This window comes from Heterodontus francisci, chromosome 20 (assembly GCF_036365525.1).
Source record: "Heterodontus francisci isolate sHetFra1 chromosome 20, sHetFra1.hap1, whole genome shotgun sequence".
In the NCBI taxonomy this organism is placed as follows: Eukaryota; Metazoa; Chordata; class Chondrichthyes; order Heterodontiformes; family Heterodontidae; genus Heterodontus; species Heterodontus francisci.
Window position 1 is genome coordinate 85536659 of NC_090390.1, and position 11775 is coordinate 85548433.

General features: G+C 50.1%; 1 protein-coding gene across 1 annotated transcript; it reads left to right on the forward strand.

The window, feature by feature from the left end:
* Positions 1–4923: 4923 nt before the first annotated feature.
* Positions 4924–10359, forward strand: LOC137380804 (BLOC-2 complex member HPS6). The gene has a single exon (XM_068053170.1). It carries the CDS (start codon positions 4939–4941, stop codon positions 8110–8112), a length of 3174 nt encoding a protein of 1057 aa, XP_067909271.1. The 5' UTR covers positions 4924–4938; the 3' UTR covers positions 8113–10359.
* The last annotated feature ends 1416 nt before the right edge of the window (positions 10360–11775 follow it).

An 11775-nucleotide genomic window follows, 5' to 3' on the forward strand; every position in this document is an offset into this window, starting at 1 on the left:
AATTACCCTTGAGAAGGTGGTGGTGAGCTGCCTTCTTGAACTGCTACAGTCCATGTGAGGTAGGTACACCCACAGTGCTGTTAGGAAGGAAGTTCCAGGATTTTGACCCAGCAACAGTGAAGGAATGGTGATATAGTTCCAAGTCAGGATGGTGTGTGACTTGGAGGGGAACTTGCAGATGGTGGTGTTCCCATGCATTTGCTGCCCTTGTCCTTCTAGTTGGTGGAGGTCGTGGGTTTGGAAGGTGCTGTCGAAGGAGCCTTGGTGAGTTGCTGCAGTGCAACTTGTAGATGGTACACACTGCTGCCACTGTGTGTCGGTGGTGGAGGGAGTGAATGTTTGTGGATGGGGTGCCAATCAAGCAGGCTGCTTTGTACTGGATGGTGTCGAGCTTCTTGACTGTTGTTGGAGCCGCACCCATCCAGGCAAGTGGAGAGAATTTCATCACACTCCTGACTTGTGCCTTGTAGATGGTGGACAGGCTTTGGGGAGTCACGAGGTGAGTTACTCGCCTCAGGATTCCTAGCTTCTGACCTGCTCTTGTAGCCACGGTATTTATATGGCTACTCCAGTTCAGTTTGTGGTCGATGGTAGCCCCTAGGATGTTGATAGTGGGGGATTCAGCGATGGTAATGCCATTGAATGTTAAGGGGAGATGGTTAGATTCTCTCTTGTTGGAGATGGTCATTGCCTGGCACTTGTGTGGTGCAAATGTTACTTGCCACTTATCAGCCCAAGCCTGGATATTGTCCAGGTCTTGCTGCATTTCTACACTGAGTGCTTCAGTATCTGAGGGGTCGCGAATGGTGCTGAACGTGGTGCAATCATCAGCGAACATCCCCACTTCTGACCTTATGATTGAAGGAAGGTCATTGATGAAGCAGCTGAAGATGGTTGAGCCTCGGACACTACCCTGAGGAACTCCTGCAGTGATGTCCTGGAGCTCAGCAATTCTATGTGAGATGCTAATTTCTTTATATGTTATGCTTATTATTTCCTTGCTTAGAGTAATTAATTCTGAATGTATTCCTATTTGCATTCAATAATTAAATAATGTACATTTATTTCTATTTGTAGAATATATAGTAAGGAAATAGAATTAAAAGAGGGAAAATATATCATCCAGCACTAGGGGCCATATAAAATCAATAGGGAATTACCCAGAGAGTGGTGAGAATGTGGAACTTGCTACCATAGGGAGTGGTTGAACAGTATAGATGCAGTTAAGGGGAAGCTGGCTAAACGCAAGGTCGAAAGGTATGGAAGGATATCCTGATGGGGTGAGATGGAGGGGGTCACGTGGAGCATAAACAACAGCACTGACCAGTTGGGCCAAACGGCCTGTTTCTGTACTGTGGATTCTATTGAATCATTGTGTACAATTAGGAATTCACACTTACAGTATTTAGCTGTTGATTTACAGATAATTATATATATGTTATGCAATCATTTCTACATAGAGAATCATAGAATAGAATTAGAGAATGGTTACAGCACAGAAGGAGGCCATTCAGCCCATTGTGTCCATGCCGGCTCCCTGGAAGAGCAATTTTGCATACAGTAAATATATTATGAATGTGCCTTGTAAGTATACCGCATGGAAGATGGCAGGATCCCCAAAGACACATTGTACAGCGAGCTCGCCACTGGTATCAGACCCACCGGCCGTCCATGTCTCCGTTATAAAGACGTCTGCAAACGCGACATGAAATCGTGTGACATTGATCACAAGTCGTGGGAGTCAGTTGCCAGCATTCGCCAGAGCTGGCGGGCAGCCATAAAGACAGGGCTAAATTGTGGCGAGTCGAAGAGACTTAGTAGTTGGCAGGAAAAAAGACAGAGGCGCAAGGGGAGAGCCAACTGTGCAACAGCCCCAACAAACAAATTTCTCTGCAGCACCTGTGGAAGAGCCTGTCACTCCAGAATTGGCCTTTATAGCCACTCCAGGCGCTGCTTCACAAACCACTGACCACCTCCAGGCGCGTATCCATTGTCTCTCGAGATAAGGAGGCCCAAAAGAAAGAAGTATACATTAATGTACATATTGCTGGGTCTGGGGACTAAGGGCTGTTAACTAAAGGGCTCAGATTTTAGATAATGGCAAAAGAAGCAGACGGGAGAATTTTTTTTACGCAGTGAGTTGTTGTGATCTGGAATGCGCTGCCAGAAAGGGCAGTGAAAGCAGATTCAATAGTAACTTTACACAAGAACAAGGAGCAGGAGTACGCAATTCAGCCCCTCGAGCCTGCTCCGCCATTCAATACGATCATGGCTGATCTCATCTCGGCCTCAGCTCCACTTTCCTGCCCGTTCTCCATAACCCTTCAATCCATTACTAATTAAAAATCGGTCTATCTCCTCCTTAAATTTACTCAATGTCCTGGTATCCACCGCACTCTGGGGTAGTGAATTCCACAGACTCACGACCCTTTTGAGAGAAGTAATTTCTCCTCATCTCTGTTTTAAATCTGCTACCCCTTATCCTAAAACTATGACCTTTCGTTCTAGATTGCCCCACCAGAGGAAACATCCTCTCTACGTCTACTTTGTCAGTCCCCTTAATCAGCTTACATACCTCAATTAGATCTCCTCTCATTTTTCTAAACTCTCGAGAGTAAAGGCCTAACCTGCTCAATTTCTCTTCATAAGACAAACCCCTCATCCCTGGAATCAATCTAGTGAACCTCCTCTGGACCTCCTCCAATGCAACTACATCCCTCCTCAAGTAAGGGGACCAAAACGGTACGCAATATTCCAGGTGCGGTCTTGCTAATGCCTTGTACGGTTACAGCAACACTTCCCTACTTTAATATTCTATTCATTTAGCAATAAATGCCAAAATTCCATTTGCCTTCCTTATTACCTGCTGTACCTGCATACTAGCTTTCTGCGATTCATGTACGGGGACACCCAAATCCCTCTGCACCGAAGCACTCTGAAGTTTCTCTCCATTTAGATAATTTGCTTTTCTATTCTTCCGACCAAAATGGATAACCTCATACTTATCCACGTTAAACTCCATCTGCTGAATTTTGGCCCATTCACCTAACCCATCCATATCCATTGGAAAATTTCATATTTCTTTATTGCAACTTACTATCCTACCTATTTTAGTGTCATCTGCAAATTTGGCTATAGTACCTTCTATCTCTACATCCAAGTCATTAATATAGATTGTAAATAGTTGGGGCCCGAGGACCGAACCCTGTGGCACCCCACTAGTTACATCTTGCCAACCAGAAAAAGACCCATTTATCCCGACTCTGTTTTCTGTTGGTTAGCCAATCCTCTATCCAAGCTAATAAATTGCCCCTAACCCCATGTGATCTTACCTTGTGTATTAACCTTTTGTGCGGCACCTTATCAAATGCCTTCTGAAAGTTCAGATATACTGCATCTACAGGATCCCCATTATCCACTTTACTTGTTACATCTTCGAAGAACTCTAGCAAATTAGTCAAACACGTTTTACCCTTCATAAAACCATGCTGACTCTGATGGATTGTGTTTTGACTTTCTAAATGTCCTGTTATTACTTCCTTAATAATGGATTCTAACAATTTCCCAATGACAGATGTTAAACTAACTGGTCTATAGTTTCCTACTTTCTGCCTCCCTCCCTTTTTGAATAAGGGCGTTATATTGGCATTTTTCCAATCCACTGGAACCTTCCCCGCATCCAGGTAATTTTGGAATATTATAACCAATGGATCCACTGTCTCAGCTGCCACTTCCTTTAAGACCCTAGGATGTCGGCCATCAGGCCCTGGGGACTTGTCTGCCTTCAATCCCAATAGTTTGCTCGGTACTTTTTCCCTAGTGATGATGATTGTGCTAATTTCCTCTCTTTCTATAACATCTGCATTGCCTGTTACTATTGGGATGGTACTAGTGCCCTCCACCGTGAAAACTGAGGCAAAATACTGATGTAGTGTCTCCACCATTTCTGTGTTCCCCTCTATTAACTCCCCAGTCTCATCCTCCAAGGGACCAACATTCACTTTAGCTACTCTCTTACCTTTTATATACTGAAAGAAGCTTTTGCTATCCATTTTTATATTTTGCGCTAGTTTTCTTTCATAATTTACCTTTGCTCTTTTCATTACTTCTTTAGTAACCCTTTGTTGATCTTTAAAAAAAATTCCCAATCTTCCAGCCTGCCACTGGCCTTTGCAATATGATATGCCTTAGTTTTTGTCTTTGTTATCCTTAACTTCCTTGTTTAGCCATGGATGTTTTCTCCCCCCCTTAGAATCTTTCTTCCTCTCTGGAATATATTTTAGTTGGGAGGAGTCGAATATCTCCTTAAACATCTGCCACTGCTCATCAACTGTCCTACCTTTTAGTCTTCGTGCCCAGTCCACTAGGGCCAAATCTGTCCTCATGCCTATGTAATTACCTTTGTTTAACTCCAGAAAGCTAGTGTGGGAATTGAGTTTCTCGCCCTCAAACTGGATTTGAAATTCTAGCATGCTATGATCACTCTTCCCTAGCAGATCCTTAACTATGAGATCATTAAATAATCCCACCTCATAACACAACACCAAATCTAGAATAGCCTGCTCCCTAGTTGGTTCCACAACATATTGCTCCAACAAAAATCTCTAATACATTCAATGAACTCTCCCTTGAGGCTACCCTTGCCAATATGATTAATCCAGTCTATATGCATATTAAAATCACCCAAGATTATTGCCATACCTTTCTTACAAGCCCCCGGTATTTCCTGGTTTATCCTGTGCCCCACTGCAGAACTACTGTATGGGGACCTATAGATTACTCCCACCAGGGTCGTCTTTCCCTTGCTATTTCTTCTTTCTACCCAGACTGATTCTACATCTTGATCTCCAGTGCCGATCTCATGTGGATAAATACTTGAAGGCTCTGGGACGAATTGGATTGTTCTTTCAGTGAGACAGCACAGGCTGGGTGGGCTGAATGGCCTGTGCAGGCGGGGTGATTGATGTAGCCTCTGACCCGGAAACAGCTCTGATAGGGAAAGGAGCGATAGATCCAGCGAGAGAGGCTGGGGAGAGAAGAAGGGGAGAGAGGCCGGGGAGCGGGGCCCGGGGCCCGGTCAGGCAGGCAGGCATGAGGCGCTCTCCCTCCCCGTCCCCGCTGCGCCGGCTCTCCGATCTTAGCCTCTACTCGCGGCACCAGCAGCTGCGGGAGCTTCTGCGGCCGGATCCGGGTCCCGGGGCTCACTCCCCGGCCCGGCTCCACTGCTGCTCCCGCCGCCGCCTCTACCTCTACCTGCCCCGGGAGCGCCGGCTGCTGAGCTTCGACCGCAGCCCCGCCCGAGGCCCGGCGCCCGCCCCGCTCGACAGGAGCTTCCCGGGCACGGAGCGGCTGCTCGAGGTGCTGGAGCTGTGGGAGAGGCCGAGGCTGGAGGGCCCGGCCACCCCGGGCCTGGGTCTGGGCCCCGCCGCCGCCCTCATCACCCAGCGCGGTAAGGCCGAGTTTTGGAGTTGCCGAGAAGCCGGGGGCTGGCAGCTGCTGCAGGCCGCCGAGCTCTGCTCCAGTCCCCGGGCTCGGGTACTCTCGGCCGCCTGGGACGGACGCTTCATCACCTGGTGCGAGGAGAGGCCTCCAGCCTCGGGCCGGGCCGCCTCCCAGCAGCACTGCGTCTGCAGCCGGAGCCTGGACCCGGGACACAGCGGCCTCGCCCTGGGACCTGTCCGCATCCTCATGCACAACAGCCCGGCCTACCGGGTGCTGGCAGCCGGGGAGGCCGTCTACCTGGTGCCTGGCAACGACCCTAGCAACTGCCCCATGCCCAGCAACAGCCCTAGCAACTGCCCCATGCCCAGCAACAGCCCTAGCAACTACCCCATGCCCAGCAACAGCCCTAGCAACTGCCCCATGCCCAGCAACAGCCCCAGCAACTGCCCCATGCCCGGCAACAGCCCTAGCAACTGCCCCATGCCCAGCAACAGCCCCAGCAACTGCCCCATGCCCGGCAACAGCCCTAGCAACTGCCCCATGCCCAGCAACAGCCCTAGCAACTACCCCATGCCCAGCAACAGCCCTAGCAACTGCCCCATGCCCAGCAACAGCCCCAGCAACTGCCCCATGCCCGGCAACAGCCCCAGCAACTGCCCCATGCCCAGCAACAACCCCGGCAACTGCCCCATGCCCAGCAACAGCCCTAGCAACTGCCCCATGCCCAGCAACAGCCCTAGCAACTGCCCCATGCCGGGCAACAACCCGAGCAACTGCCCCATGCCCGGCAACAGCCCTAGTAACTGCCCCTTGCCCGGTAACAGCCCCATGCCCAGCAACAGCCCTAGCAGCTGCCCCATGAGTAACCTGGCCAAGTTCATCCTGGTCTGGGGCCCCAGGGAGGACACTTTGACCATCAGCAGTCTGGCCCGAGGACCCTTGGACACCAAGAAACTGCTCCCTCGGGACTCTGACTTCAGGAGGCTGGTGGCAGACGCCGCGGGCCTCTTGCCTGCCCTCCTGCCACTGGACATCCGGGCCGTCTCCCCCTGTCCGGCCGGGCTCCTGCTGGCTTTGGCCAATGGAGAGGTCAGCCTGTTGTTAAGTGACGGGACCACCCGGCTCCTCTGCCAGCTGAGCCGGAGCCCCCTGGCCGAGGACTCACTGATGATGGAGCTCTGTGGGACTACCTTGATTTGTACGCTGGGCAGGACGCTGCAATGTTTTGACACTGAGACAGGTCGGATGGTGGAGGAGACAGCCCTGGAGGTTCAGCCACTGGCCCTGCTCGCCTGCCGAGAAACCGGCGTGATCCAACTGCTGGCAGAGGATGGCATCTATGCTCTTGGGCTTCTCCCTGGTCACTCTGACACCACATCAGGGATCCGTTGGGGCAAGAGCCAGCCCCGAGAGGTGCTGGAGCAGCTGGTCTTGGAGGAAGCCTGCAAGTATTACCAGAAAAGGAGCTTGAGTAGCAGCAGGCTGACGGTGGAGAAGCTGAAAAGTGAGGCAATGTTCCAGGCGCCTCTCGCCCTCTGCTCCATCTTGCAGAATCATCTCAATCTCAGGAAGACTGGCTATTGTAACCAGCAGACCTACACCAAGCTGCACAACATCATGGCTGGGGAAGTACAAGGCTATGTTAACTTGGAGGAAGCCAAGTCCTGCATCATAAACGGATCAGAGAATGAAGTTACCACTTATGTGGAGGAAATAACTGAGCAGGAAATTCGGAGGCTCCTCCATTGCCAGCTTGACAGGGAGGCATTGGTCTATTTGAATTCCATTTTCAACATGTTCCCAAGGGAAGCCTGGAAGGCTGTCAAAAGGACACTGCACCTGCACCAGAACAGTGACGGACTCCTCTCTGCTAGAGCCACGGCAGATATGTGGAGAGTGATACTGAGCCCGGGTCTCCCATCTGACCAGCAGGTCACCACCAATGGAGTAGTGGCAGTCTTCGAGCTGATCTGTCGCCTGCTCTATCAGTTCCACCCCAAATGGCTGCCAAAGTTCGTCGAGCTGACCCAGCAGCACCTGGCCACTTGCCGGAACTACGGGAGCAGTGAGGGGCCAGAGAACGCCCCCCTGTACAAGAGAGCTATGTCGGTCATCCCGCCGGCCCGCAGTGGTGGGACCGGAGACGCCATGGAAACAGCCATCGAGCTCTTGCTGTGCAGCAAGAGACCAAACGCCATAATCCAAGCGGTTCGGATCCTGATCGAGCGGAGGATGTGGCAGAGGGCAGTGGAGGCCACTCAGAGGTTCTCGCAGCAAGGACCCCTGCTGAAGAAAGAGCTCTTTGCTACAATGCTCGTCCAGATCTCCCAGCATCGAGCCCTGGATCCATACCTGGAGGAGATTTGGGAGCTGTGCCCCGAGGATGCCACAACTGCAGACGTACTGGACATTGTCCTGAGATCTGTGCCGTCCTTAAGCTGCGAGCCTGAGCCATACACGAGCGACGGTCGCCAGCTGACCATCGGACCCCTGCGGTCGCTGTTGGCTAAAGTGCTGAGACGGGGCGAGGATCGGCGGAGTGCGGACATGACCGAAGGGCTAAAGACACTGGTTTTCCCTCCGCCCACTCCACCCAGGCAGAAGAAAGTGGCTGCTCAATCTGACCCTTTGAACTCTGAACCCAGTGCTGAGGCAAATGAGCCATTGTGAACACTACTGTATAAGCACTGTGAAATACAAAAAGGTTTGCACTTTTTGCTCTGTGGTCAAGTTGGAAATCTCCCCGATTGTTTATATATTCTGTTTAAACATAATATCAAGGAAATTTAACAGTATTGCTGTGTGTGCTATCTATAGGGGGTGATGCCCAGCTGGGAATTGGGCAATCAATCATGTTTATAAGCTACCTTCCTTCTCTCCTAAAACATTTCTCGCACCTGCCAGTGCAACAGCCAGATGGACAGTGGCCGCAGAAGCGATGCCCTGTTTTACTGCCGATGTACCTTCCTTTGAAGCAGGTTAAAAAGCAGTTTTGATGCTCACCCTTGAGATTGTTTTAATTACGTGCCATACTATGCTCGTCCTTGTTTTCATTGGGCTGGCTCAAGGCTTGATTGACAAATGGGATTTGGAAGATGGTTGGGAAAGGGCAGCCTTGTTTCATATTTTACTAGCAACAAATTATCCGAATAATGTTAAGGAATGAGGAAAGAAATGTCATATTTATCTCAATTATATTTACTGCTGATATTTTTTTCTCCGTTAATTGTGCTTTCTCATGAAGATTATCCTTGTATTGGGATAGACCTAGACTGCAGTGTGATGTCTTTGTGATTAACATGGCACAGTGGCTTAAATCACTCGCTGCCAGCAGAGAGCATCGGCCTGCAACAAGGTGGATCTGACAATGGTGGACACGCTACCTGCGATCTTCGTGATACGCACTGGCAGCAAGTGAGGTTTTTCAGTCCCACTACATAGTAGGAACGCTCCGCCCCTCCTGTCCGTAAGCAGCCTGAGAGATTGCAGGTCAGGCCAGGAGACTCAGGTTTTGAGCCCCTGGTTTCAGCCCTCCTTACCTACCGTCGATATGAGCTGGCAGGTGGGATATAGCGTCTGACACGGTGCCCAGCTGATTCAAAGCAGCAAAGTTGTGATCCTCAGTTGGAGGTGAAATTTGCTGCCCAGTTTCATTGTGTGGTGTTGATCTTTACTGCAGGAATGACCTTGCTGAAGTCTTCTTGTGTGAAACTCTTCATTAATCACGCTCCACCGCCAGGGACAGACCTGTAACCAAAGCACAGCTTTTTGCCGACACGATTGGTTAGAAAAAGGCTGAATCTAGTATTGGCTCAGTGTTTTTTCAGAGTGCAGCGAGACACTCTTCATATACCCACCATTGCAGTATTACTGGGACCCTTCCTGGTGAGATGGAATGGGGACAAAATGCATCTAATTTTTTTAAAACCCTGTCAAACTGTCTGGATCAAACAAATCAGTCAGGTGGAAAATGTGAGCACAAATTCTGGCTTTTCCCAGCTCCCCAAAGGGCTTCTCAAAGTTCACATCCACAGTTAAAGGACAGCCAGTTCTCCTGGTCTTGTGGGCAGTTCCTGCTCTTTGATATCAATCTTCACTCAAATCTTTGAAATGCTGCTTATCCCTGTCAAGTTATATAACCCGTTTTTATCATTTGGTTTTAAAATGGAGGAAGATAAGTTCGGGATAATAAGTATAGAGCTTTACGATCAACAGGTTTGGGCAAGAAAGATCCCACCATTGCTCAGACGGTAATGGTGGTGGTGCTGCTGGATCCTCAGCCGAGGCAGAATCGACTGAAGACAGCAGGTGCCGTGTGAGTTAGCCTCAGTGACCCTGGATTCACTGGTGGGAGGGGGGGGGGGGGGGGGCGAGTGTAGAGCTGAGCTGGGATTCCTCTTCCGAGTCAATGTCAGCGAGCCTCTCTTTCCCATTACCTCCCCCACCTGAAAGTGGAGGATGGGATCTGAGACTGCTGTGATGCACCATGCAGTGCAATTGCTTCCAACACTTGTTATCTGAGCAAGTGAAAAACTGCATGAGTTACTGGATGATGAGTCCTGTGGATCCAAAGCACAGCAAGAGTGCGTGCCCCTGGAGTGATTTTTGCAATTGTTTTATGCATGTCTGAAAGGAGCAATAGCCCTCACTCCTGTTTCTGAACACTAAGTCCTGCATCTCTTTTCCTTTACGGCCATGCAGTTGGTTGCTCAACAGCTAAGAGAGAAGATGGTCTTCAGACTGTTCAGTTCTTGCTGTACCCATGAACCTGCTTTTTATGTTCTAGTTATTACAGCTTATACAATTCCTGGTGCTGCTTTTGCACAAAATTAAAGTAAGTGTTTAGGATGTTATCCCAATGTTCAGATCAAGAAAGCTTTTCTCAGACTCCAAATAAAATGTAAACACTGTTGTTGACATCGCCTTTAGTGTTAAATTTATTACTTCCTACTTCAATCAAAACTTCCTCATGCCTGTTAAATAATCTGACGCTCCCTCTACACTGTCCCCATCACACGCTCCCAGGACAGGTACAGCACAGGGTTAGATACAGAGTAAAGCTCCCTCTACACTGTCCCCATCAAACGCTCCCAGGACAGGTACAGCACAGGGTTAGATACAGAGTAAAGCTCCCTCTACACTGTCCCCATCAAACGCTCCCAGGACAGGTACAGCACAGGGTTAGATACAGAGTAAAGCTCCCTCTTCACTGTCCCCATCAAACACTCCCAGGACAGGTACAGCATAAGTGTGTATATAAAGGGGGCCTGAGGAATAAAGGCCCCCTCGACATAAAAAATATATAAAGGGGGCCTGAGGAATAAAGGCCCCCTCGACAAAAAAAAAAAAATGGGATTGGCTGGGCAACTTGGAGCACTTCCTGCCTGCAATCAGGGGGAGCAGCTGCACCTGTGCTGCTGCAACTGCGGAGTGGAGAGAGGAGACTGTAGAGTGGAGTGAAACCATCAAGAAAGGCTGCAGTTGTTTTGGAGAGGTGGGTGTCAGAGCACCTGAAAGACTCTAAGTTTGAACTGTTTGGGGAGGTAGAAGACTCGGGTGGGTCTGCCAAATCCGGTAGGGGGCCCCTGCATTGGTATTGGTGCTTGCACACAGGGAGCTCCCTCCCCACCCCAACGGCCTGCTCGGGACAGCTGGAATTGCCTGGGTGAAGACCTTTTGTGAAAATCAGAAGAGGAGAGTACCGGGCGGCTCTAGCTGTCCCGGGTGAAGAAGCCTTCCCCCAACTGGAAGACAACAAATAGTTTTGGACTAACTGTTATTAAGGTGCTCCAACTGGCAGTTGGAACAAACATCCTTTTCAGCCTTTGTCTCCCTTCCTCCACTCAATCACCTATCCTCCCCTTTTCCTTTACCTTCCTACCCCTATCCTCCTCTACTCGCAGACCACTTTGTTTAAAGTTTGTTTTTGTTGTTTCAACTGTGTAACTTTGCTTTGTTTCTTAGGGGTGGGTGTGGCTCTTAGACCCCATGGCAAGCCCTCCTTCGTCAGTGGTGGGGCCCTCCCATACATATGCTGCCGCGGCTGCTGCAGCTGCACCTGTTGCCCTGTCACCGTTTGCACTAATAACATCTAAGCACTGGCAGTTACGACCCGGAGGAATATGGGGACTCGGTGTGGGGCACGGAGGACGACCTTGATTCCATCGCCAGTGAGGTGGTGGAGTCCCTCGTGCCTCCCACCGAGTCTCCTCTCATCCCCACGACGGAACTCCGGGATTTCCTCATGGCTTGCAGGGGTTGCCGCAGTAAATTTCAGCTGGCCCTCGGCCATTGGTCGAATCTGGCGCTGATCACCCAGTCCGTCCGTGCCGC